This window comes from Xenopus tropicalis, chromosome 3, assembly GCF_000004195.4.
Source record: "Xenopus tropicalis strain Nigerian chromosome 3, UCB_Xtro_10.0, whole genome shotgun sequence".
In the NCBI taxonomy this organism is placed as follows: Eukaryota; Metazoa; Chordata; class Amphibia; order Anura; family Pipidae; genus Xenopus; species Xenopus tropicalis.
In genome coordinates, this window is record NC_030679.2 from 67,253,402 (window position 1) to 67,278,929 (window position 25,528).

The following is a 25,528-nucleotide window of genomic DNA, read 5'->3' on the forward strand; positions in this document are numbered from 1 at the left end:
AGAATTTTACATAGGAGTAGTGTAGTGTTTTGAAGCTTGAACTTTGTAATAGAAGAAAAGAAACCAGAAAGTTTTCTGAATCGGATTATGTTTGTGGGTACCATCTGCCAAAACAAGCAATGACACATGAATGCATCAGTCAGTAATAAGCAAATTAGTAATAACCAAAGGGAATAATAATCCCTGAAGGAGGGACCTAATGTGTATTTTCCTGAAAATAAAGAGCAAGTCTTTACAGTAAAACATACATGGCAGACTTTAAAAAAGTGTAGGGAAGTTAAACAAACAAGATGTCTTGGCAAAAACACAGCAAATGGACAAAACATGCAAATTATTTCATTAATGATTTTGTTAATGGATGACAGTATTTTTAATAAACTACAAAAATGTTGACAGAACCACACATGTATGGAAAATTAGGGTTGCAGAACTTTCCTAACCTCTGTAAAATACAGATTTTAGCATATTAGTTGCAGTAACTTATACAATAACCTATGTTGGGAAAGTCGCTGCAACCGACTTTTTAAAAAGTTGCAGTGACTAGTCGTCCCATTTGTTTTCACCCTTACAGTTACAGTGTGTATATACTGTATGATAAGAGGCATCAATGACCATTTGCTTTGACCACTGCTGCACTCTCAGAGAGAATTCCACTGGTGAAAACTCCTTCCTAGTGAGACATTCTCAGGAATTCAGCATTTCCCACAGTTCCCTCCTAGGAAAGGGCACCTGAAAACATTCAATCTTCTTCACCTTAACAGGTAAAGAAGACTAATTGCCCCTTTCTTAATACTTACTTAATATATTCCAGAGTGGGCAGCGGTCATGTATTCTTACTGTAGAGCTGTATTAGTAATTACATTATAATCCTGTTAAGGGACTAAAGGTGGGCATACACCTAGCAATTTTTCAAACTTTAGTGCGACCATTGGTTTCCACCCTCCACTGACATTCAGGGCTGAATCGTCAGATATGGAGGTAGATACAATAGAAATTCTACCTCCTTGTGCCGATTCAGCCCTGAACGTAGATTTGGCGCCCAATCAAAATCTTTTAACCTGGCCGATCAACTGAGTTGACTGATATCCGCAGCCTTTTGCGATATCGGTCGCCTTGTGGAGCCGCCATACATGCACCGAATGTTTTATGAAACAAGGTTTCGTACGATATCATTGGTGCATGTATGGCCAGCTTAATCGTTAAAATTCACTCACTGTTGCCATTTGAAAGGTAATAGACAAATGTATTAACAATGGCTGAACTGACCTGAAGAGCTGTGGTGACACAAGCCAAAATGACCACTAAAACTGTTTTTTATGCACGCCATTAGTACATCTTCAAAGCAGAGTCAATCTCTCTGTAATAGTGTACATACCCTGTAGATACTGATCAGCTTGGCCCCTTCCTTTAAATTGATGACTGGTGTTACTGAATTTGTATCATAATTGACCCAAATTTATTCTGGGGGCAGGGGAGTATCTGGGCTAAGCAATGAGTGATGATCACTCTATTAAAGAAGCAGATCAGAGTCACAGTATTCCTTCTTCTTCATAGAGAAGGGGGAGTTGTAAAGGCTATTTGTACTGTCTAGCACTTACATGTAACAGTTTATACTGCATAACTATACTCCAGCTAAATTGCATATTATATGTTATTGGTATTGCAATATATATCTATCTATCATTTATCTATCTATACATCTTCATATGGAAAACACATGTACATATTTAAAGCATATATTGAAATGAAAAAACCTTTCATTGACTCAATAATGAAAACACTGAATGCATTTTATAAGTTGTAAGGGAAACTATAATATATGTTTTCGTTTTCACTGTACATAGTAGCCCTGAGAAACCTACAAACACACAAAACTTTAAATCACACAGTCTGTTTATGTTCTTAACTCTTATGGTCAATGTGGAATTTTATAGAATGTACACAATACAGACCAAATAAATGTACTATATATTCAGTTTCCCAGTCACTGAACTTGTATTGTGCTTAGAGCTAGAAATCTGGATAGAACATGTAGCAATCTAATCTAAATCTAATTAGATAAATTAACAGTCCATTCAATAGTGAGCCTGAATGCTTTGTGTTTTTAATTATTATGTAATATTTCTTAAATTGAACTTATTATCCTACAAGTTGAATTCCAGCATAGGTTAACTGCTGTCCTCTCCAAAAGAAACATCATTGCTTTTTACCAGTTTGCAAAAATACTATCCATGTGAGTATATTAACCATTTGCTAAAATAAAAGATTTATCAAAATGTGAAACTAAAGCTCAACACAGAAAAATTCACCTACTTTCTATTCATTCCTATGGGATTTTTAGAAGCAAATTTATCAATGGGCGAAAGTTCACCATTTGATAAATATGTTTCTTAAAATCCCATAGGAATGAACAGAGAGTGGGTAAGTTTTTGTGGTAAGCTCTAATCTTACATTTTGATAAATCTGCTCCTTAATGTCTACAAATTCAAAGTCAGTTAGTCAAATGCTAAAAATGAATCACTTCCTAGTGTTTATGTATGTTACCATACTTATAACATTACAATAATTCTATTAAGAATTTCTCCAATTGAGAACAGCGGTTTAATTGGCAAAACCATATACATTACAGCAATTCCTTGTTATAAAGAAAAGAATAGCATAATTGCAATATATAATTGATTTTATAGCAATTAACCACATTTCTGTACTCTCTAAACCTTTATAATTACAACATCAAATAGTCTTGTTAGATCCAAAGGTCTATAACTACAAATGCATTATTTTACTCTTAGACACTGGTTAGTTAGACTATTAAATTTCTTGCATTCTGCGTGTATTATATATATTATATATATGTTAATGGGTGTTCATATGCTTGCATTGTAGTTGCAGCAGAACACAGAGATGAAACAAATCCAGGATACCCTTAAATGCATTAAACTAGAAACTGTTTTGTATCTGGTTAGCTAATAAAAATGTAAAATGTTATCTAAATGAAAGTCAAAGGAAGTTTGTAGTTGTAATGCTGTTTTAGATTATTTTGCATTTAATTGTATTGGGAAAACGTGAAAACTTTATTCTGCTTTTCTTCCTCAGTAGGGATCTTACAAAAAGTAGTCTATCCTATGGGGGAGATTTATTAAGACACGAATGCTCGGAGCGTATTTTCTCAGATTTTTTGCGTTTGTGTTACTTTTTCGTACGCCCGCCAACTTTTTTAGAGTTACAACTGCCTAAGATGTTTGGACAGAAAATGATCAAGCCAGTTCATAACTAGCTGTGACTGGGCGATTGCTACAGTCATGGAGATAAAAATTTCCTAGCATGGCAACATTATTGATGATTAAAATATATATTTGTCCAGGATCCATCAGGATAGGGTTCTACATTCAACCCTTTCAGCTGCAATTTGGGTTGTTTCCTTTGCACCACTAATATAAGAACATGGTAGCTGAGGATTTGCAGTGACCAAAAAATTGCTTTATTTTTATTGACGTCTTTATTTACAAATTATATTTGAGGCAGTATTGCTAAAAAGTTGTTTGGAAATGAGCTATTTTCCTTGGCCTCTTAGTGCCTTTACTTGCCTATGCACTTTATACACAACTAGGGGAATCAATCAGAACACAGTTAGATTTATTCATACTGAATTTTCACCAGTTCAGTTACATTTTAAGTATTTTACCCATCAATTCAATATTGATTCATAGCAAAGCTACATACAAGATTGTGGATGATCATAACCCATCCAGTCATAGGTAACACCATTTACTTTATCATATACGTTAAAGATAAAGATGGTAGAAGACATGTTGGTTGAAATTTCTTTCAGAACACATGGATCCCCTTAAATGCTTTACTGCCTAAGATCTCAGCTACCAGAAGCAATAAAAATACAGCCATATTTAAAACCATTCTAGATTATTTTAACTCAATGGCAGTTACAAATAGCACTTCTAACAACACACAGCATACTGTCTAAAACCCAGAACAAAAGAGGCTGTTATAGTGCACATAGACAGCAAAAGAAACCCCCAAATGAATGATCTCAGCACTTCATTACTCTGGTCAAAATTCAAACAGGAAAACAAGTTTCTTTTCAAGACAACAGCATATAGGGTTTCCTGAATCCTGAGTGTTTTCCTGCTGTATCATTAAATAGAACTTTTCAGTATCTACTTATTTCTGTCTGTTTCTCTAAACCCAACTTAAAACATCAGGTGGTTTTATCAATTTGAATAGATGGTGTTGATAGATGTGACATAAATAAACCTATTCTCAGTGCTTGCAATCAGTTTCACTTGTCTTCGGGCAGTCAACATTTCAACAATAAGGAATAAAAAAAAAACATTTTTTTGAAGCACCGGCTATAGAAATAAATCATTTTATACAGATCCAGATCTAAACTTTTGAACCTTACCCTTTTATACCTTGCTATATTTACAGTGTAATTGTATAGGACATTGTGCAGTTGCTTCTGAGTAATGAAGTCAGTTAAAGCAATTAATTACTATTGCCCATTTATCATAAATATTTAGTATGATAAGAATCTGTAGTGATCCTAGGGGCGCTTTAGGCATGATGTATTTACCATTAAATGTCCTACTGAGTTTACATCTTCAGTAATGCACAAGTAATGCATATCAATGGATAATAAAAACATGTTCATACAGTTCTACAAGACTTAGTATCAAATGTATGCTGGCTACTTTAATAATTTATCAAGAGTAGCCTTGAACCAAATAATTATTATTAGCAAATATCTATCAACAGTTACTGAAGAAATACAAGTTTAACTATGTTCAACAATTTAATGTGGTCTAAAAGAATTACTGTACACGTTGTCCTCATTTCAGAGGAACTGGTTATCAGTAACAAGCATATGGCATAGGTACGCCTAGCCTGTAAATGGGGGAGGGACTGTGTAAACATTCTTGTTTCTCCTGTTCCACATAATAGTTTTTTTGTATCATATTTCTTCTGACCTCGCTATCTGAAACCAATTACAGGAGATCCATTTGGGCTGCATCTATTTTCATAAGAAGCCTAGGCAGCAATGTTTTTCTCAAAGATGAATATCAACATCAATATGCTTCTGAGTGCTTTGTTATTTATGTTTCAGAGAGATTTTGTAGCCTTCAGCTCTCAAGAATGTGTCATGCTGTGCTGTTTATACATTGAAGATATTAATGGGCATAGATGTCATTTTTCATTTTACTGTTTTAAATGCAACAGGCTCCTAGGTTAAGTTATCATTTTTTAGGACTACGTTTAAATGTTATTTGTCTTTACTTAAAAGAGTTATTGTCTTACTGAAGATGAATAGAAGCCAGATCATACAGTTTGAAATTAAGTTGCACTCATTTATAGGTTTCTTTTTGCACCGATGAAACTGAGAAAATATACACATTAAAACAAATATAAACACTGCATGTAAAGCTTACTGGATAATGAGTTAATAGTAAAAAAGTACATTTACATTTTTTTTTAATCCTGCTTATAGTGTATATAAACATATTCATTATAATTTCATTATTTTCAAAGACACACATATATATATAGAGAGAGTCAAAGGCAACCGGCACTCTCGTCTAACATAGTTAGAACGCCTGGGTGCAGTATTCAAAAATGGTAAAAGGCTGTGGAAGCAGCCAAAACGTTAGATGGACATTTGAAATAAACAAGCTGAATTTTTCCACTAAGACCTGTGAGTGCAGCATTTTCCTTTTTTGTTATATATATATAAATATATATTACCATTAGTATAATTTGGCTGCATTTGATGAATATTTCATAAAACCTTTTATCCCATTTTACACATTTCATATTTTACAGTTTGTGATATATATTGTATTAATTCATGTATAAATCAGTTGACTCTGTAACTGCAGGCCTTTCTGGAATGGGATTCCTATAGAATAACCTCTAATTGCTTTAGTGAAAAATTTGCGTATTTGTGAAATGGTGCGCAACAATTTTTTTTGATACCTGTAATTTTTTTGGCGCACGGTGAATTTTTCCAGTGCCGTTTTTTTGCGCCCCTTTTGCGACAAAGAAACCCGCCAGTGGGGAAATGCTGAAATTCATCGCAAATCCATGCCTGCCAAAAAACTTTGCTCATCGCTACCTGCAACCCATATCTATAGATTCTAATTTGCCTGGCACAACTGTTTTTAATAATTGTATAGACCCATAAAACAACTTTTTGTCAACTCCTGCCCCAGAGCAAATTTTTATTCTAACTTGATAACTCTTTTATCACATGTAAGTGACTTTATTTTTTTCTTAGTTACAGTTTACAGTGTTTTAATACACTCAGGGCTGTCTTGCCAGAGATTTTCAACATGGCTAATAACTTGAAAGGTAACTTTTGTATGAGAGCAAACTCTAGAGTTATTCCTGGATTACTTTATGCAGCTTTGTCCACAATTATCTGATCAGATGTTAGGTCTGGCATTCCTGGACAACAAGCAAATTAATTCAAAGTATCAAGAAATGGCAAGAATTCAAACCTGTCCATTAATTGGGTACAATAACATGCATACAGAGGCCAATATAAACAAACTCAACTTTGTTGGACTGAGTTCTACTCTTTTGGGCTGATGATTTCAAAGTCTTTATTGCATTGCTGTCATGACAGCACTTGTAAATGTGTAGGTTGTGCCTGTGCTGACAAGAAAGCACTACTGATGACCCCACTACCCATTCCAGTCAATCAATTTGGAATTTCCTGGACAACTTAGCTCCTGTATAGGGCACTGAGGTTATATCTACAGACCCATCTGAATGCAGTCTTTTTAAAAATGCTTATTTTACGTGGATATGTTGCCCTAAATATACTAGTCATGGATAATTAAGCTTTTAATAACTACCTAAAATTGCAAATTTGATCTATATAAAACATCATAGAAAATGGACATCACTGGACCCCAAGTAAAGTATGTAGAGTTGTTTTTTTTTTTTTACCTTAAATGAACATGTAACAAATGAACCTTAATTGTATACCTTATTCAAATGGCTTCAAGAATTTGTTGAATTTTTAGACTCAGTACAACCCAACTTCATATGCATGATAATTTTCCCAATAATAGTATTTTTTTCACTTGCTCTTTTACACAGTCGCCCATCAATTTAATGGTTTCAGAGAAAATGATGGAAATGTTTCACAGTCTGTGCTTGATCTTTACCGTTTTGATTAGCCACAATAACACAGTCTGTTCAGAGGAACAATAAATATGTGCATTACCAGATGTAAAAATAAAATGATGCACTGGCTATGAAGAAATCCTAGCACAAACTATGAAATGACTTTAACAGGCATCATGTCTGAGTGATTTTTCATTGTGAAGTGAAATCTTCGTTGATCTCTTAAAATGGTTGCTTTACCTGCTGTGTTTACTTGCAGTTTAAATTATATGTATTTAAGACAGACATGATTCGAAAATATGAAACTATAGTTATAGGTTGTGATGGGGTATTTGAATGTTTCAAACAAGCTTTGCTAAAGCACCGGTTTCTTAGGTTTTAGTTTAATTCTGAGAATAAGTTGAAATAGATATAACTGTTATTACACTGTTATTAGTTTTGCTTTTCTTTCTAATGATAATACAGATACTAGAAAATAAGCTCAGGTGATTAAAGGATCAATAAAGAAATTTGCTTAAAAAAAAATTTCATATTTCTAAGGAGAACTTGCAATCAATCATGTTTCTGTAAAAATTCTATAAATACTAATGTCATAGATATAGTCTCCAAAACTGTTGGACTGCTATCCCATCCACTTCATGTAGTGAAAGGAAGGTGCATGCCCTAAGGTCAGAATGGGGTTAGTGTTTTTGTAGCCTTGAATTCTGTTTATTGGCTGGGTGGTTGATATGATTATGTTTCAGGAGTTTGTAACCATGCTGTTAATTGAGGAAGCCTGATCAAGGGATAGTGCATGAAAGAGATTTGAAATGCAAACTATGAAAACCTTTGGCAGGAGTTTTTCTACCTGGGGATACATATTTATTATCATATTTTAGTAATAAATAAAAGATGCAGTAATGTGGTGAATTGTCAAGGCAACCCATAACATCTCACCAACAGAACATAGTGAAACAGTGGGGGGCAAGTGTCATGATGAATGGTAGAATATGGTCCATTTACAAACTTATTCATTTTAAATATAACACCTCTTAGATTTGAGACTACTATTGTTTTTTAACAGTAATATGGGAATATAGGACTTACAAACTATGCCTTTTATTTCTGACTGAGAATTTTTTATGACTGAGAAAAGTCATAAAAAAGTCACACAATGTACTCTATCTACAGTCTACAAAGCTGAAACATCAGCGATTTTTATTACACAATCTATTGACAGTCATAGTTACAAGTAATAATCACTTTTTCTTTCTCATTTTCCCTCACGAATTGATTTCAGATGTCACCTATATGAGTCCCCATTTAGTTTTCCAGTTTAGTTTCCTGATTATAACAATATGCCCAGTATATTTACAATAATACTGTAACTAATAAATACCTTGTAGCATTGCTTTATATAACCTTCTGTTTAAATAAAACTCAGTCATGGGAGTACTGAAAGCAATGGAGGTCAGCATTACTTAGTAGGGGGCCTCTGAAACTTAAGAGGGTCTATGCATTCTTGGCCCAGCCCTAGCAACAGAGACTCTCACTCATCAGGATAAATACTATGGCATTCCTGAGATTCTTAATAGAACCAGCGCAACTGTTGTTTAGACATTGCCAGTGGTGGGTTACTAGGTGGCTGTTCTTTCTAGGGAAACAATTACAATTAAACACCTGCAAGCAGCAGTGCAGTACAGCAAGCATGCTGACCACAACTGTTGTAAAAAGCTCTGTTTTGTTTTAAGTTTAAGTTAGTAAGCTCCTGTTTCCTCACTTGTTACAATTTTTTCCAGTGCAGAGTGTGGTTCTTTTGTTTCAGTGGGGCTTATTCCATATTGCTCAAGGCCATCTTTTTGTTACTTTTCCATGTTTTATGGTATTATTGTCCTGCATATCCCAGAACTCTGTTTCGTGTGTCTATTTTTGATCACAGTCTGCCACATCCCTGTGTAAACTTTTAATAGGGGCTTAAATAGGGATATAAATGCTATTACATTCTGATTGCAGCAGTATGCTTCCTTATGAAATGGGATATACATAAAGGTGCATTGTTCCGTAGTGATGAGCGGAATTATTTTTCGACAGCCATGGATTTGCAGCAATTGTTTTGCAAAATGGATGGAAACATTTTTGACATGCAACATTTTCACCATTTCGCACATTTTTCACCATTTGCTTTCTTTCGTGAATCTTTTCAATGATTCGCACATTTATGGGCGAAGCGAAACAGGAGAGATTCGCTCATCACTATTGTCCAGTGTTTTGTTTATGTAATACCTTAGGTTCTCAAACTTATACTTCCTGATATTTACTTGAACAATTAGCAGCACAGGAATATCTGTACATCCTATCTCTATCCATCTATCTTTTCTAATTCATCCATCTTCATCATCAATAGGGCAGCAAATTTGTATCTAAAAAAATCACAAGTGGCACGTGACATAAGCTATTGTGACAATTTTCACCACATTTGCATCCAAAACTTCCCTTCACAGCTGTAATTATGCTGGAATTGTGGGGAAAACATTATATTCAGGATGAAAGCCAAACAGAACTATGTCCACAACTGCACTTTGTTCATTATAATTGTGTTCTTAAATGGCCTCTACTATATGTGGATCACATAGAAAGATAGGTGAACTTACTCTGTGTATTGTTAGTAATATAACTAGCTAAGTACTGCTGGTGCTGCAACATCTAAATCATTTTATTTATATAACAGATTTCAAGATTAAATATTTTGATAGATTTTAGGATTAAACATTTTGATTGTTTCAAAAACATGTAAAAAAGTTCACACTGTTCATTTAAAATAACTACAGGTATAAGAGTTTATTTTGGCACTGTTTTTGTACTGTGTTGTACATAATTGTTTTGGATATGTTCAATGAAATTAAAATGATGGATTACTATATACAGTAATAATACAATAATGTTAAATGTCATACCCAGTCATACACTAAACACATTTCAGCAATTATGTTCAATCATGTAAAGTAACTTACATATGTAAGCATTTATACTGGGCAGTGAATATATATTTGCATAAATAATCAAAGAGCATGTTTTTATGCAACTTTGAGAATAAATTATAATGCTAAATATGTATGTTTTCTTTCATAACAAATATATGATTTTCTCTTTTTTAATTGTACTATAGGGAATACACACACTGTTAAACTATATCCTTCCATTGGAAGGTTAAGTTGCACCTATGGTAAAGTAAATTAAATCATTGCTTTTTTTTTGTCAAGACTATATACATTGGACTTAATTCTCATTAAAGACTGTATTGATGAATCCTATTCCTAAAGCACCAAACAGTAATTCCACTATCTTTCTATATATGTTTTTTTTCTAAACAAGTAAAGATTTCTACAAAAGAACTACTTGAATAGTGGAGGGATATTTCAAGAGCCCCAATGGGGTTTCTTATAAAAAATGTTTTTTCCCTTTGGTTATTTTCCTCCTTGTGCAATGATGCAGGTTCTTTGATATGGACTATGAGTAACTTGGACTTTAAATTTATACCCTGCCATTGAACACATTATGTTCCTAAGTGTTCTAGTGGGGGTGGGTTTTGCATTAAGCTAATTATAATGTATGCATCTCTCTATTCATGAGGGAGTGGGTACTTTGTTGAGCTATTGAAATTGTATTTTCACACCTTGCTGTATCACCTGGTGAAGGGGTATGCCCCCAAAACTTTTTGTTACTATGTTTGACTCATTAAACACAAGTGGCTAGTCCCCCACTTGCATTGCCTTGAGTTCCAGTACCTAATTCGTGTCCTTGTGATAGGGGAGTTCTGTCTCCCCAGGGGCTGTGCACCAAGTACTAAGTGTAGTTTTAAAGGTCCGGGTGTGCTTGTGAAAGATTTGTGCTTTACAAATGTTTGTTTTCCAATCACTTTTCATAGAAATGGTTATGTGTAATTTTACCAATATTGTGACAATTGCCATTACTATTACTTTTCTTCCCTTCCGTTCCCATTATGTAGAAATGAAAGAACGCCTGACCTGCTATAGTATTACACCCAAGCTGTACAGTATAACAGAATAATTGCTTACAAGACAATAAAAAGTTCCCACTCAAGTCATTAGGCATCAAATAATTATCAAACATGGCAACAAAAAAGTGTACTCATCAGTTCAAAGTTCATGGGTTCTAACTCTAACTCTTTCCCCCATTTGTAATAAAAGGCATTAAGTTTGCCCAGGAGCAGAAACCCATAGCGACCAGTAAGATAAATATTTAATATTTTTATTTGCTTTTAAACAGGTGACAAGAAATTTCTACCTGCTGATTGCTTGTTATGGGTCACTGCTCCTGAGCAAACTTAGTGCCCTTTATTAAATGACCCCCTTTGATTCTAATATTGTTTTATTTATATTCACCATACAGTTCAAAAGTATGCATTTTTGCAGTTGTTTTCATGTATTGGACTATTTACAGTTTCTTTAAGTTTCATTTTTATTTTACTTTTGGTAGATACCGAATATCTCTTAAACTAATCAAATAATTACTAAATAATGGAATGCATCACTGAAGCTTTAAAAGCGACTAGCAAATACTATTCATTGAGACAAGGACATGATTGTTATGGGAAAATCTCCAAATGTTAAATGTATGTTCTACAAACGTATACCAATGGCTTATGTGAGAAGGCAAATCAATGTTGTAAGGAGATGGGGCTAGTGCATTCAGTTTGTTTACTTTGGTTTTCAGTGTCTGCCTGCTTTCTCCGAATAAAAAAAATCTTGCTTAGAGCAGACTGTAGCAGACCTCTCTGTCTTTTCATAATTGATCAGGGGATGACTGCCTTCCCTGAGGGTTAAGACGTGGCAACTTTTTCTGTTTGCTCAGCATCTCAATGCAGTAGTTCAAACATTGTTCACACCAGCTGGCAATGTAATGCCATATGCACATCTTGTCAAAGCAACTGTTGTCATGGATACTAGAAACTATCTGGGAAACCAGCTCATTGATGCTGATATAAATTGTACTGAATAGTTTTGGTTTTGCATATCATTTTAGAAGGTGATGCTTTAAGTTATCTTAAATGTTGCATGCACAAACATCAATAACATATACATCTATACTAAAGGTCAAAATAATGGCATACAAGGCAGTTTCATGTCTTTTTACTTAAGAACAAAATTAAGTGAACACTTATGGTTTGATATAGTATTTCAAAATCTTGATTCATCTAAAGCAATCCAAATACAGTAGATAGTGCCCCTTATATTCTAAGAGCTTCTGGAATGAACATTTGTGACCATTTCTCCAACCTTGTTACCTGTTTTCCCTACACCTCTGTTACTGACCTTGGCCTGTCTTAACCTAGCATCTGTCTTCTGAATTGGTTGTTCCTCTGCCTGCCAGAATAATGATCTCGTCCTGCCTCTCCATGCACAAGCCTGCTAATGCCACCTTTCAACTGCTTGTGTGATCACAGTTCCCACCATCCACAATGTGCCTTCTCTTGCTTCTTGTCTGGGCCAGCAACTATGCTACCTTTAGCCACTATTGATCTTGCTGCTAAATTTTGTCAGTCTCCAGGGAGCATTTTTTTTATCTTGCTGCTCAGGTGCACCAACATTTCTTCTCTTGCTACTAGTATTGTGAGATTGTGAGTATTCCATTCATCACTTTAGCACCTACAGTTAGCCCTCTTCCTATTATGTTCTGCTCCTGTTAGGATAAGACATATCTAAACTCTCAACAAGATAAGATTCCTGCACTGTAACCTCTAGCTAGACTTCACATTATAGTCACTCTGCAGTCATTCTTATGCCATTAATAACTAAAGCAGGTGTGCTTGCCAGTTATCCACTATTAGGCATTCAGTAATGATAATAAAATCTCAGCAGCATCTGTTTCTAGGGGTTAGTGTGTTACTTTGTCTAAAACAATTAGCAGATAGATGATAGATTGCAGAGATAGACACATTTATAAGTGTGTTGAATGTTCTGAAAAATTGTGCCTGACAATAATCCTCAGATTGAACTCTGATCAACTTCTGAGTAGACTTCTTCTTTGGAGTAAGCAACATTTCAAAATAAAAGAGCAAATGTACAGCAAGTGTAATGTTGGACAGTAATCCTATCCGTTTTGCTTGCTCTCCTTCTCAGAGACTGATGTTCAAATGTGATAGTGTTCTGCTTAAGTAAAGGAATCTATAGTGTAGTGCTGTGACTTCTGCTAAGAGGCCTATTGGATATATTAGACTCTTAATTTATTTGAAACTCCAGCTTAAACCCCATTATCACAATATTGATGTGTGTTTATGCCATCAATTTCTGTATCTTAAATACAGAGATTACAATGAAATGGTGACATGTACCTTTTTATTTAGGCCGAACAGTTGAGAATCCCCATGATTATTAACCAGTGGAAAAATAGAACTTTAAATTGTTGCCACTTTGACGAAATCATGTTTAATCACAGATTTGTTCATGTCTGCATAAATAAAATAAACTATAAACTAAAAACTGTAAACCAACCTTTGATATGTTTATTCAAGACACCTTAGGGCTCTGGCACACAGGGAGATTAGTTGCCCACGACAAAACTCCCTGTTCGCGGGCGACTAATCTCCCCAAGTTGCCATCACCTGCCATCCCACCGGCGAAAATGTAAGTCGCCGGTGGGATGGCACACGCGGCGGCACAATTTCGGCAAATCGCCAAAGTTGCCTCGCGAAGCGACTAATCTCCCCGTGTGCCAGAGCCCTTATAGTCTGGTTTAATACCATTTTTGTTTGAATTTACATAAAAAAATCTGTTCGGGGATATTTGGACAATTTTCCAAAATTTCACATTTGTCTTTATTAACTAATGTATTAGCATGCTACTTCCACTAATTAGGTTAAATGGGTTGCAACTAAAAGTTATTCCCAGTGGCTAGATCATTATAAAAATGGCAAAATACATGTATACGTTCAAAAGCGGGTAAAATTAGAGCTCACCACCCATCACCAGAGGGACAATTCACAGCTCTCTATACACTTGTATAGTATTTTTATTGACATATATATATATATATATATATATAAAGTACTAAAAATGAGAGCACCCATTAAATATGGGTATATATCCTAAAATCGGAAGCTGTGAAATTTCCCTGTGGCTGTAGTGTTGTTAAAAAAATCTTTACATGCATGTTAGAGATAAATGGTCCTCTCTCATAGTAACCAGTCACCTACTAGGCTTTGGGGCACAAATATTATCTTTCTCTTTTATTTCTGTATCTTTCTAGGGTTTAAATATATTAATGTTATTTATTTATTTATCTATTCATTCATTCATGGTCTCATCAATTAACCTACTAGTGTTTTAGGATTGAGGGAAGTACCTAGAGCTGTGGGAGGAAGAAAGGTTTAATACAGTAAAATGCAGTTTAACCTTTTTCTGTCACACACTGATCTGTAAGGACAGTGAATTGATTTGCATAGGTCTCTTAAAATATTTTAAGGTTAGTTGAAAACATTGCAGGATATTAATATTTCAAATAACTAAGAGCAACACTAGAGCAACGCTTCCGTGTTCAGCGATGTTTATAGTAGTACATTTATTGTCTTATCCCTAAGGTGCACTATGAAGACCAAAAAAAATACAATCTTTTTTTCTAATGTTACAGTGTATAACTTTGTCAGTGTGGATAAAAGTTACACTATAAGCTGTTTTTGATTAACTTATTTCCTACACCACTGACTGAGCAGTGCCCAGCTAGGTACCCTTACCTTCACTAATTGAATCACATATTAGTCCATTACATTTTTACTATGTGTGAGTCTGATAGTGGCAGTTTGCTAAATTGCTACCATGAGAAAAGTTATCACTGGCAGTTGCTTGCAGTTGTAGCCATTGAGAGCAGTTTATTTTATATTTGAGAAAATATTTTCATGTTGTTCTATAAAAAAATACTGAAGAATGAAGTGGTGAACATCTTATACAAATTGTTGTTTAGTATTGGCAAAATAAATCAAAATGTTATGTATCTATTGTATAAGAAGTTTTTAAGTTTTATCTAGTGTATATGAACATTTTAAGTTTTTTCTGTGAGTTTGAATTGCTTACTTTTATTAATCTTAGCTATATACCATAAATCACTGATAGATACATTTAAAAAAAGTGTAAACCTGCATGTATAGCTTATTCAATTTTCTCTTCACTGTACAGGTATGGGATCCGTTATCCGGAAACCCGTTATCCAGAAAGTTTGGGATAATTTATGGGAATTACAGGAAGGCCATCTCCCAATTCTAATTTTTAAAAAATATTTCCTATTTCTCTGTAATATTAATCCTTATTAGAAGCAAAGCAAGCCTATTGGGTTTATTTAATGTTTAAATAATCTTTTAGTAGACTTAAGGTATGGCAATCCAAATTACAGAAAGATCCCTTATCTGGAAAACCCAAGGTTCTGAGCATTCTGGATAATGTGTCCCATACCTGTACTACTTACCAAACTATTATACTTAAAGGGATCAACTTTCTATACTATATATTGATATGGTAGTAATATCTTAATACCTTAGCTAACCAATGATTAAATAATATAGTAGAGATCATTTACAACTTTGTTTTACCTCCAATAAATATTAATTATATCTTGTTATCTAGTACAAGATACTGTTTTGTTATTAGAAAGAAAAAGGAAATGTTAGAATATGTTACTTATTTGATTAAAATGGATTATATAGGAGATGACCTTCCTGTAATTCTGAGCTTTCTGGATATCAGGTTCCCGGATAATGGATCCTATACCTGTAATAGTTTTTTTTCAACATTTTCACTACAGTTCAGGTTCACAGGATTTAAAGGTTCATACATAAGTAAATACTTTGAAATGGGTCTAGTGGTACCAGAACTTGTAGCAGAGCAATTTAAGTACCTCTGTATCATTGTGTCATTGCAGGCATTACAAGCAGCAAGGCAAATTATTTTACAACAGCAAACTAGTGGACTGAAGTCTCCAAAGAGTAACGAAAAACAAAGATCACTGCAGGTATGCCAAACTTTCTAAGCAATGCTTGAAACTTTTATGGACCTTGGGACAAAAAAAATCTGTTTTTCTACCTAATTTTCCTATGTTTCAAACAGTGCTGTTTGTTTTACAGAGCATTATTATTAGTAAAAATGCAGCAAAATCTATATGATTGATTTAACACAAAATGGAAAGTTCCAAAATAATGAGGAGTAACATCTATTAGATATAGAAAGATAAATACACATACAGATCTTTTGTTATTTACTTCTCACAAGAAGAGGGTAATTATGCTAACTTCTGAGGGAATCAAAAGTACAGAATGGTATCATGCAGCTAGCAACACAATTGCATTGTATAGTATGTGTGTCTTGTTTGGAAAAGTATTTTAGGGGGACTTTTGTAAAGCTTTACTTTGTGTAGCATCATTTTTTTAAAGAAGAGTGGTTTGGGCATTTTTTGCCAACAACTGAGCATTTATTATTGTACACTCAATTTGCTTGTGGCAACATCCGTATTCATACCGTTAGTTTTAAATAATACAGAAAGAAATGGAAGAACTATCTCCCTGAGGATCCCATGAAACTGTAGTCAGAGAAGTGCACCTGCTTTTCCATCTAAAAGGGAGATAATACTTGTGCATTGGCACAAAATGAACTTTATATGTTTAATTTATTATCTTTGGAACACATTTTATCTCTAAAAAGTAAAGTTAAGTTGTGAAGAAAAAAAATGAAAATATGTAGAGAATATAGAGAGATGTATGTTGGGCTTTTATTCCTCATATTCCACTGCTTAGGGTTTCAGGTATTCAATTACAAATTAGGGGCAATTTACAACCTCAAGTACAGTGAGCAAAGTGTGACTTTAAATTTGTAATCACCATGTTTTTTTCCCCATACTGCAGTGTTTTTCACAATGCCTAGTGTCTGATGCTATTGCAGCAAATGTAATAATATAAATAATATAATTGCACTAGAGGGAAGGAGGAAGGCAGCAGCTGTGAGTGCAACTATATGGAAGTGCAAGGGGTGCATTTTTATGCAAGTATCTGAGCTTGAGGTCTTAAATAACATGTACTATATTTAGGGCCATGCTGGCAGCTGTTTTTAATGAAATAGAGAGGGGCAGAGGGATGTGTAAAAAGTCCTCTTGCTGATATTCTTGCAAATAATTGAGTAATGTATATATTAATGGTTTATTTCCACAAATAGGTTTTTCTTATGGTTTTTTAAAACTAAATGGTTTGCCTGCCTTCTCAGCCTAATACCTTCCCCTACTGCAAAGCACACAACCAAGCATTTTGTTACTAGTAAGTTGCAAATACTGACTCATACCAGTATCAGCCAATTAGAGAGGAACAATCTGTCACTGACTCACAGCAAGAGTGTGTTTGAAACTGGAAAATATATTATGTTAGGGAACTCACCAATAAATCATTGCATATATAAGGAAATAAGAAGAAAATAATGCTACTTGCTCAAATGGGTTATTACACACACACACACATATTCAAAACAGGCTGCAAAGTGAAAACAATGGGTGCAATCTGCTGCTAAATTGCCACTAGTCTCTGCACTAAAAAAATAGAAAGCAAAGACCTGCATACCCCCAATGAATACAGTGCTGTTGTCATTCAGCTACACTGTATTCATTTGGGCTGGTAGGGGGAGGCATGTAGGCATCTCCCCCCCTGAACACTAAAGAGTCCTGGGAGCACAAGCTGCAACAGGGCCTTTACTTACTGTCTGCAGGTGGTAATGTCACGGCTGCCTTATGCTCATCAGTGTTGTATTCTTCACCTTCTGAAAGAGGTTTAATCTTCTAACTGTTCCTGTCTCTGGTTGAACCTCCTAGCTCAACTCACAGCTCAACACTGAAAAAACTTACTGATAACTATCCATGCTGTTTCAGTCAAGGAAATGTTGGCAAAGCTCGCAACAATAGCAGGATTGACCCTGCCCCCCCCCCCCCCCTTGCTCCTGTATTATACAGACTTTCATTTTTTGGTCATTTAATTTATTATTCAGGTTACTTTGTCTTACACTTACACATGTAGTATGCTATTTTCTACTGAGCATTTCATGTAAGAATATATTTCAAAAAGCAACATGAATATGACAAAATATTTTATTAGCACCTGTGATCAGGGAGATGCATTTTACTGATGAAAAGAAAATGAATATGTTGCATATGTTGGTGAATTTATGAAGAATTAATTTCATTTCCTAGAATTCTAATAGGAAATGTTTGTGGCATAATTATTTTAAAAATATTTGAAATTTCAAGTGGTCCTTTTATAATAGAAGTAGAATATTTTTTATATATATATATATATATATATATATACATATGTAACCCTTTCTTGGCACATTCACTTAATATGGGCTGTATTTTTCAGGAGATATGTGTTCTCAAAGAATATTGATACTGGGAACTGGGAACAGCGCAGTGCCTCCACCTAGTGGACACTGAGGAACACACCTCTAGGGGATTTCCACTAGGAAATAATAACACACGGTTTGCAGCAATATCAAACTTTATATAACTTTGAAATAGAAGTAGAACAGTTTTAGGAATGACTGATACTCTTATCCTGGGTAACTTGTGTGGGCTATCCACGGCTGGCACAGTCTCTGTACTTTGCCCAGCCCCAACTTTGATCCGGATAGACCCCCAACCCTTTAATCAGTTCAGTCCCTTCCCAAAGAGCTCTTAATTCCCCCCACGAAGCAGGTAACCGAGCAATACCTGTTCCTCAGGGGATACACACTAAGAGGTACCACAGACGACTGATTCCTTCCTGGCAGCCCAGCAGACTTTTATCCTTTCAAGTCTAACACACAATACTTTGTCTGGCTGCTCACTCTGTATCTCATTCAACTCTGGCAAACAACAGCAGGGGCTCCCTTTATAAGCTGCTGGGCCCGCCCCTAGATTTTTGGCTCCAAAACTTAGGCACACCTCTCCCAGACGTGCACTGGGGCAGCCAGCCAACCGGATCCCTCCCCAGGCTGTAGCTAGGCTGGATGAGATCACAGACTGAGAAACAGGGGACAGGGTTCTCTGATCCCCTACACATACATACACATAATAGGTTACAAGATTATTAAAAACATTTAAACGTTCAAATAACCTAAGTGGACATTTTGTTATCAACATGGAATTATGATATACTATTGCTATATTTCAGAGCAATAGGAATAACAGCTTCTTATATAACCTAAGGTTGCTACATTGTCTCTTTAAATATAAAACCTACAAAATAACATGGCCACATCAACCATTTATCTGCTACAGAGATGCATTCAATTCATTGTTTTAATACAACTTTCAGACAAACAATTGATACATGAGAAATAATTTCAATAATGAAATATTAATCTAATTAGAATTACCATTACATCTTTGTTTTAGATATATTAGGGATTCACATAAGTCATGATGATTAATTGTCAGTCATTTGGTTTGCAGAAGATTTACTTATTCATGAACAAGTTTTGTTAGTGGTATTACAACCATTAATTATTACAACCATTAAACCCAAAGATAACATCACTTACAGAATCTCTTCAGGACCCTATAAGGCAAATATATTGGGCATGAAAAAGACATAAGGTTTGCACTGGGCAAATACTTACATCAGACAATGTTTTTCTTTTAAGATACCTTATAATTTGGAGCATTATGGTTCTATTATGAATGTAAAAGCAAGAAATACATAGGGCTAATTGGCATTCTGTTGGTATCAATAATGAACATTAGAACATATTTAAGAATATCATTATATGTTTGTAATTATAAAGTTGATGTTACTTTGCATTCGTTTGCTATGAGAGAAAGAAATCATTACTTATTTTACTATATGAGGCTACTAGCTTGTGTGCCTATATAGTATACCCCAAGATGATTTATTGTAGGTCTCTAAAGGCTTGCTTTACTTGTATATTTAGGAATTGTCTTTTTGCTGTCCTTTTGAATGGACTCGTTGTACATGATAATACAAATTCTGTATATTTCAGAAGTCAATGCAAAACAATAATACATTTCACTCAACCCCTAAGACATTGTGTGTAGTGTTAGTCATTAATTGTTGTCTTTTTAAATACTGTGCGGTATTTAATGTTGCGAAAATGTTTTACAAGTATGAGATCTCTTATCTGGAATGTTGGGAAATGGGGTTTTCTGGATGAAGGGTTTTCTAATAAACATTTAAAAACATCTTAATCAAATGTTTTGTGATCAACATGAAATTTTGCTGGAATAAATAACATCAGCTTATTGCTGCAAAGAAAAAAATGAATCAGTCATCAGTCAAAAGTACACTATTGGAAATTGTCTTTTTAGATAAAAGTTTTCAAGAGAAAATCCCATGAGGTACATTCGTTTCATTTTGGTTGTCCAGTCATCTCCATATAAGCAAGCAGAGTTTTTCCTATTAGATCTCCTTTGATCAAACTTGCAATTGAAATCTTGTAGAGGCAGTATACTACCAAATTGTCTCACCATGTTAACTGTGCAGTAATATATATTTACAGTATATTCTTGTTGCTATATTTTTTTCTTGAAATAACAAATCCACACATGCTAAGCAAAAGCTCAGTGGTTGTTGTTAGAACAGTAATACAGGGGGAGATTTATCAATGGTTACGTTTGATTTTTTTGCAAGATTTGAGTTTTATTGCACTAAAAAATAAACTAAAATTCAAATATCTGGAATTTAAAAATCCAGAAGACTCGAATGTAAAAATTCACCATCTAAAAGCTTAGAAGTCAATGGGAGTTTTCTTAGGCAAAGTCGCCATATTTTCAAACTTGAATTTTTCAAGGTTTTCGAGTTTGTAAACTCAAAAATTTGTTTCAAGGTATTCAAGTTTTTTATTCGAATGAGTTTTCCTTATCAATAAATAAGCAAGCATTCTATATGTAAGTTTATTCGATTAGGAATCTTGCAAAAAAATCAATGGCCTACTATGAGGCAGAAATCAAAGCTCCTAATTCCAGACTAGTTTCCAAGAGAAAATAATTTTCTCATTCAAGTGTAAATACCAGCTGTACTAATATTTTAATTCATTGTACAGTTACTAGCCATATAAATGAATTTTAAATGCATTTAATAATCACATTCTAAAATAAATATATTGTGCCATTTAACATTGCAATTGCTAACATTTCAAATATCCTAGATTTAAAGTGCTAATTTACACTCTACATGTTTCCAATCCTAATTCAAGCAAATTTCCATATATGTTATACTTATGTTCTAACATATAGGATATCATTTTTATACATACAAGTATATATAAATGAATTATACATAAAGATCTGAATTACAGTTTTAAAGTTTAACATTAATATAGTTTATTCATACTAGCAATATACTAATATAATGTAGTAAGCATAGTTATTTAATTTAATTTCAGAATAATTTATAACCATCTTTTACTTTTAGAAACCATGAAGGTTCTTATTATTTCACTGTAATTGCAGATCTGTAATTGCAGTTTAACTGGGAGTGGTGAAATATCTAGTGGAAAACTACAATAATGTTTTTGTTTTTACTTTATCAATTATTGCTGCTGTTATTACAAGCTATATACAAAAAGTTGTTGTCATTGTGATCTGCAATTCTACCACCAAATTCTGTTTTTTATATACTGTAAAGGAATATGACATCATAAGATATCTAAAAGTTTGAATACTTTTGTTCTTTATGAGGCCTGTTAACCAAATTATTTTTGTATTTTTGCATGGTGCCATTTTTAGTACAAGTATCGGACCCCTTATCTGGAAACTCGTTATCCAGAAAGTTCCGAATTACGGAAAGGCCATATTCCATAGACTCCATTATAGCAAATAATTCTAATTTAAAAAAAAAAAATCAATTTTCTCTGTAAATATCAAACAGTACCTTGTACTTGATCCCAACTAAGATATAATTAATCCTTATTGGAAACAAAACAAGCCTATTGGGTTTATTCAATATTTAAATGATTTTTAGCAGACTTAAGTTATGGAGATCCAAATTAAGGAAAGATCCCTTGTCCGGAAAACCCCAGGTCCCGAGCATTCTGGATAACAGGTCCCATACCTGTACCTCAAATTTTTCCCCTCCTCTATTGATACTGCCTTTTTCTAACACTTAACATGTAAATTAATTTAGCAATTTATATGTAATGTAAATTAATCTGGTCTTCTTTATATGATTAAGCACAAACATACATATAATCCTGAAGTAGAGATAATTATTACATCAACACAGCCTAATTATTTTGTATTAAAAAAACACTGAATATAGCATCTAATTTAAGGACCATGGATAAAGCCATAAAACTATGTTGCATGTCTAACATAACAACTGAATAGAAAAAAAATTGGTGTTTCTTGACAAGAACAGAAAATTTCTGCTGGAGAAGTCTGGTCAAAAAATTTTACAGGAATTAGATGACTCAATAAGTACTGTAATATTATTTTTAAATATAAAATGGAAAACATAATTTGAAAGCCAAAAGACAGAGTATACAGTAGCATTAAATTACACAATAATGTCTCTTGGTCAAAATCTCACCCAGATCATTTTTACAGTGGTGAAAATAGTAATCAATAGGCCTCTTAGCATTGCAAGTAGGAATACCTTGTGCTCTAGCTTATTGCATGTAGGAATACATACCCCCTTAGAGTAGGAATCTCATCCATTTAAAAATAAGTCTTTGTCTCTTTGCTAGAATTTTGAGATCCTCACTTTGGAGGTTACAAGGGGGAAGACATTTCAGGAAGGAGCAGATATATATAATTGGGGATGGATACTATGTGGCTGATTTCAATGTTCACATTCACATTTTTGCCACTATTCAATTTTTTGTTGCACTAAAACTCATGAATTTGAATTAGGCCTTCCAAAACTCTGTAACTTATATTTGTAAAAAAAACTAAAAAACTCCAATATAAAATGTCATCTAAAAGATTCCAAGTTAATGTAGAAGTCAATAGGAGTTGTCCTAGGCAAAATTTGTGCGATCTTTTTTAATTGGAGTTTTTCCAATTTTTTGGAGATTTTGCAAACCCATTAAAATAATTGTTCACGGTTTTAAAAAATTAAGTGAGCACACATTAAAGTCTGGTAAAATCTTAAGTTTATTCAAATTGGAAAAAATAATAAAATATCCACTAATTCACATTTTGATAAATAAGCCTCCCTGTGTATTATAGTGTGTATTAGTTTTAGATTTATGCAATACAAAATGAATACAAATGGCAGATACCCACATTATTTCTTTGTAAAAAAAAACAAAGTACAAGAAAGCATTGGATAATATTCAAAGGAATATAAGAAATGGAGGACAATAGCACCTAACTAAATGTGTTTAGAACAGTGATTTGGCTGAATTTAAGACGTGGTGCTGAATTATAGTCAAACACACTGTGCCTTGCTAATAGAGGTGTTTTATGGTATACAAATTGTAACAAGTATTGGTTTCATCTAAAAATAGCATATCTTGTGCATGGGCCTGATGTGTATTGTGTATTTACATGTACTAGTAATTGGCATCTATATATTAAGGGTCAGTGGATGTTAGTAATTATTTAGTGGGATTAAAATACATTAGTTGGGCAGTGTTCTCACAATGAAGTTTAAAACATAATAGTATCAAAAATGTTATTTTTGGAAACCTGGACTCAGCGGTGTCTCTTTTCGTTATATACTAGCACAGTATCAAACATAGCAAGAGATGTGAATTGAAAAATGTTCTGCTCTTTAAATAAAGCACAAAATCATCATCACAATGGTTAGAAATGGTGGGTTTAACGGGTTCAACTTACCTGTCAGGTTCAGCTTCTGCTGTAAAATAACCCCATTTTAATAAAATGTAATTACTATTCTTTTTGGGATTCATTTCATAAAGGGTCATGTTTGAAGTTTAAAGTTCGCATAAAGGGTGACCAAAAAATGGAATCCTAAACTTTAAAGCATGTAATAACTTAGAAGCAAAAAAAGAAATTAATGCCACAATTAAACACTAAAATTAGCTCAATTAGAGCTTCAATTAGCTTGATGACCATTCAGAAATGAGCCTTCTTTTCTCTAAATGTAACTTATATGCAGACTTGCTAACCTGTCTTTGTATGCTCTTTTTTATAATTGTTAAAAAAGAAAATAAACAAATACAACCCTTTTAATTGTCCACTACATCTTCATTTGTTTCGTTTATATTATATTTGGTGGCATGCTTATCAAAAGGTGAAAACAAAGTCCAGCACAGTTTAACAGAGGATAACGCTATAGCTCTCTATTTGTTTGAAAATAAGTTCAAGTTGATATTTATTAGGAGAAATTTTAGTTTAGCCCTTGATAAATATGCCCTTAAAATTCATATGCAAATGATTAGAACTTAGATGTTACCCTCTGGTGAACTGTTTTCAGTCTTATGTATGACAGTTTTTATGACTTTGTCCCAAAAAGTTCCTTGTAAAGACATTCATTTATATGAATTCCAGCTTTTCATAGGCACCTAATTTCTAACATAAGCATGCCCAGTGTGTCTATTCTTTATAATTAGTAATTATAAAATTCATTAATAGAGATTTCATCTGCAAATTCCTTGTATTTCTAAAATGTGTTTCCTACAATGCTTTAACGTGTATTTAATGTATCAGATCATCTCTTATTAAAATGTATGTAAAGAGACAATAGCTAAATGCATCCTTTGCATATATGTCTCTTTTTAAATATAGTTATTGGCTATTGCAAAAGTTGCCTGAAAATGTTAAGTCTATATTTTCTAGTAAATCAAAATCCTTTCCCAGCAAAGATTGCTTTAGTAAAGTGTCATATAGTGTTGATCTGGCATGTTTGTTGCTCAACGTAACCCTCACTATTATATTCCCTTTATGGATATAAAACATCCTACTCTCACTGTATTACTTCTACTAACTTTGTATTATCCTCAAAAATTGAGACGCAACTTTCAATACCCTCTTCTAGATCATTAATAAATAAAAAAGAAGTGGGCCCAGGACTGAACCTAGAGGTACTCCACTTACAACTTCTGCCCAGTTTGAAAAGGTTCCATTTATAACAACTGTAGGCTGAAATCAGAGCATCAGTGTTCAAGACCCACCAGGTAAGCATCTGACACACAACTTACAATAGTATAATTAAGGTTATCTGTTATGAGTGTAGGTGGTCTATTTAGGGCAAATCAACAAAAAGCAAACTGAAAAATGTGGATAATTAAGATGATTTTATTAAGAATATTATCAGCACAGTGGTATCTAAAAGTATGTGCTGCTATTTTTACATTTTTGTTGTATTTTTTGCATTATTGTCTCTAGTTATGGCTGTTTTTAAAGAAAGATCATTTGAGTTTTATAAATCTATTGGCAGGTATTAGAAACATTTCTAAAA

At 33.7% G+C, this 25,528-nt stretch overlaps 1 protein-coding gene across 13 annotated transcripts in view; it reads left to right on the forward strand.

Moving 5' to 3' along the window:
• foxp2 (forkhead box P2) overlaps positions 1-25,528 on the forward strand; it is a 151,595-nt gene that overhangs the window by 35,161 nt on the left and 90,906 nt on the right. For 12 of the 13 annotated variants that reach the window (XM_031897526.1, XM_031897521.1, XM_031897524.1 and 9 more), the window contains 1 exon segment: positions 16,054-16,143. In XM_031897526.1, the coding sequence (XP_031753386.1) occupies positions 16,054-16,143 (90 nt within the window). 13 annotated transcript variants of the gene reach the window in all.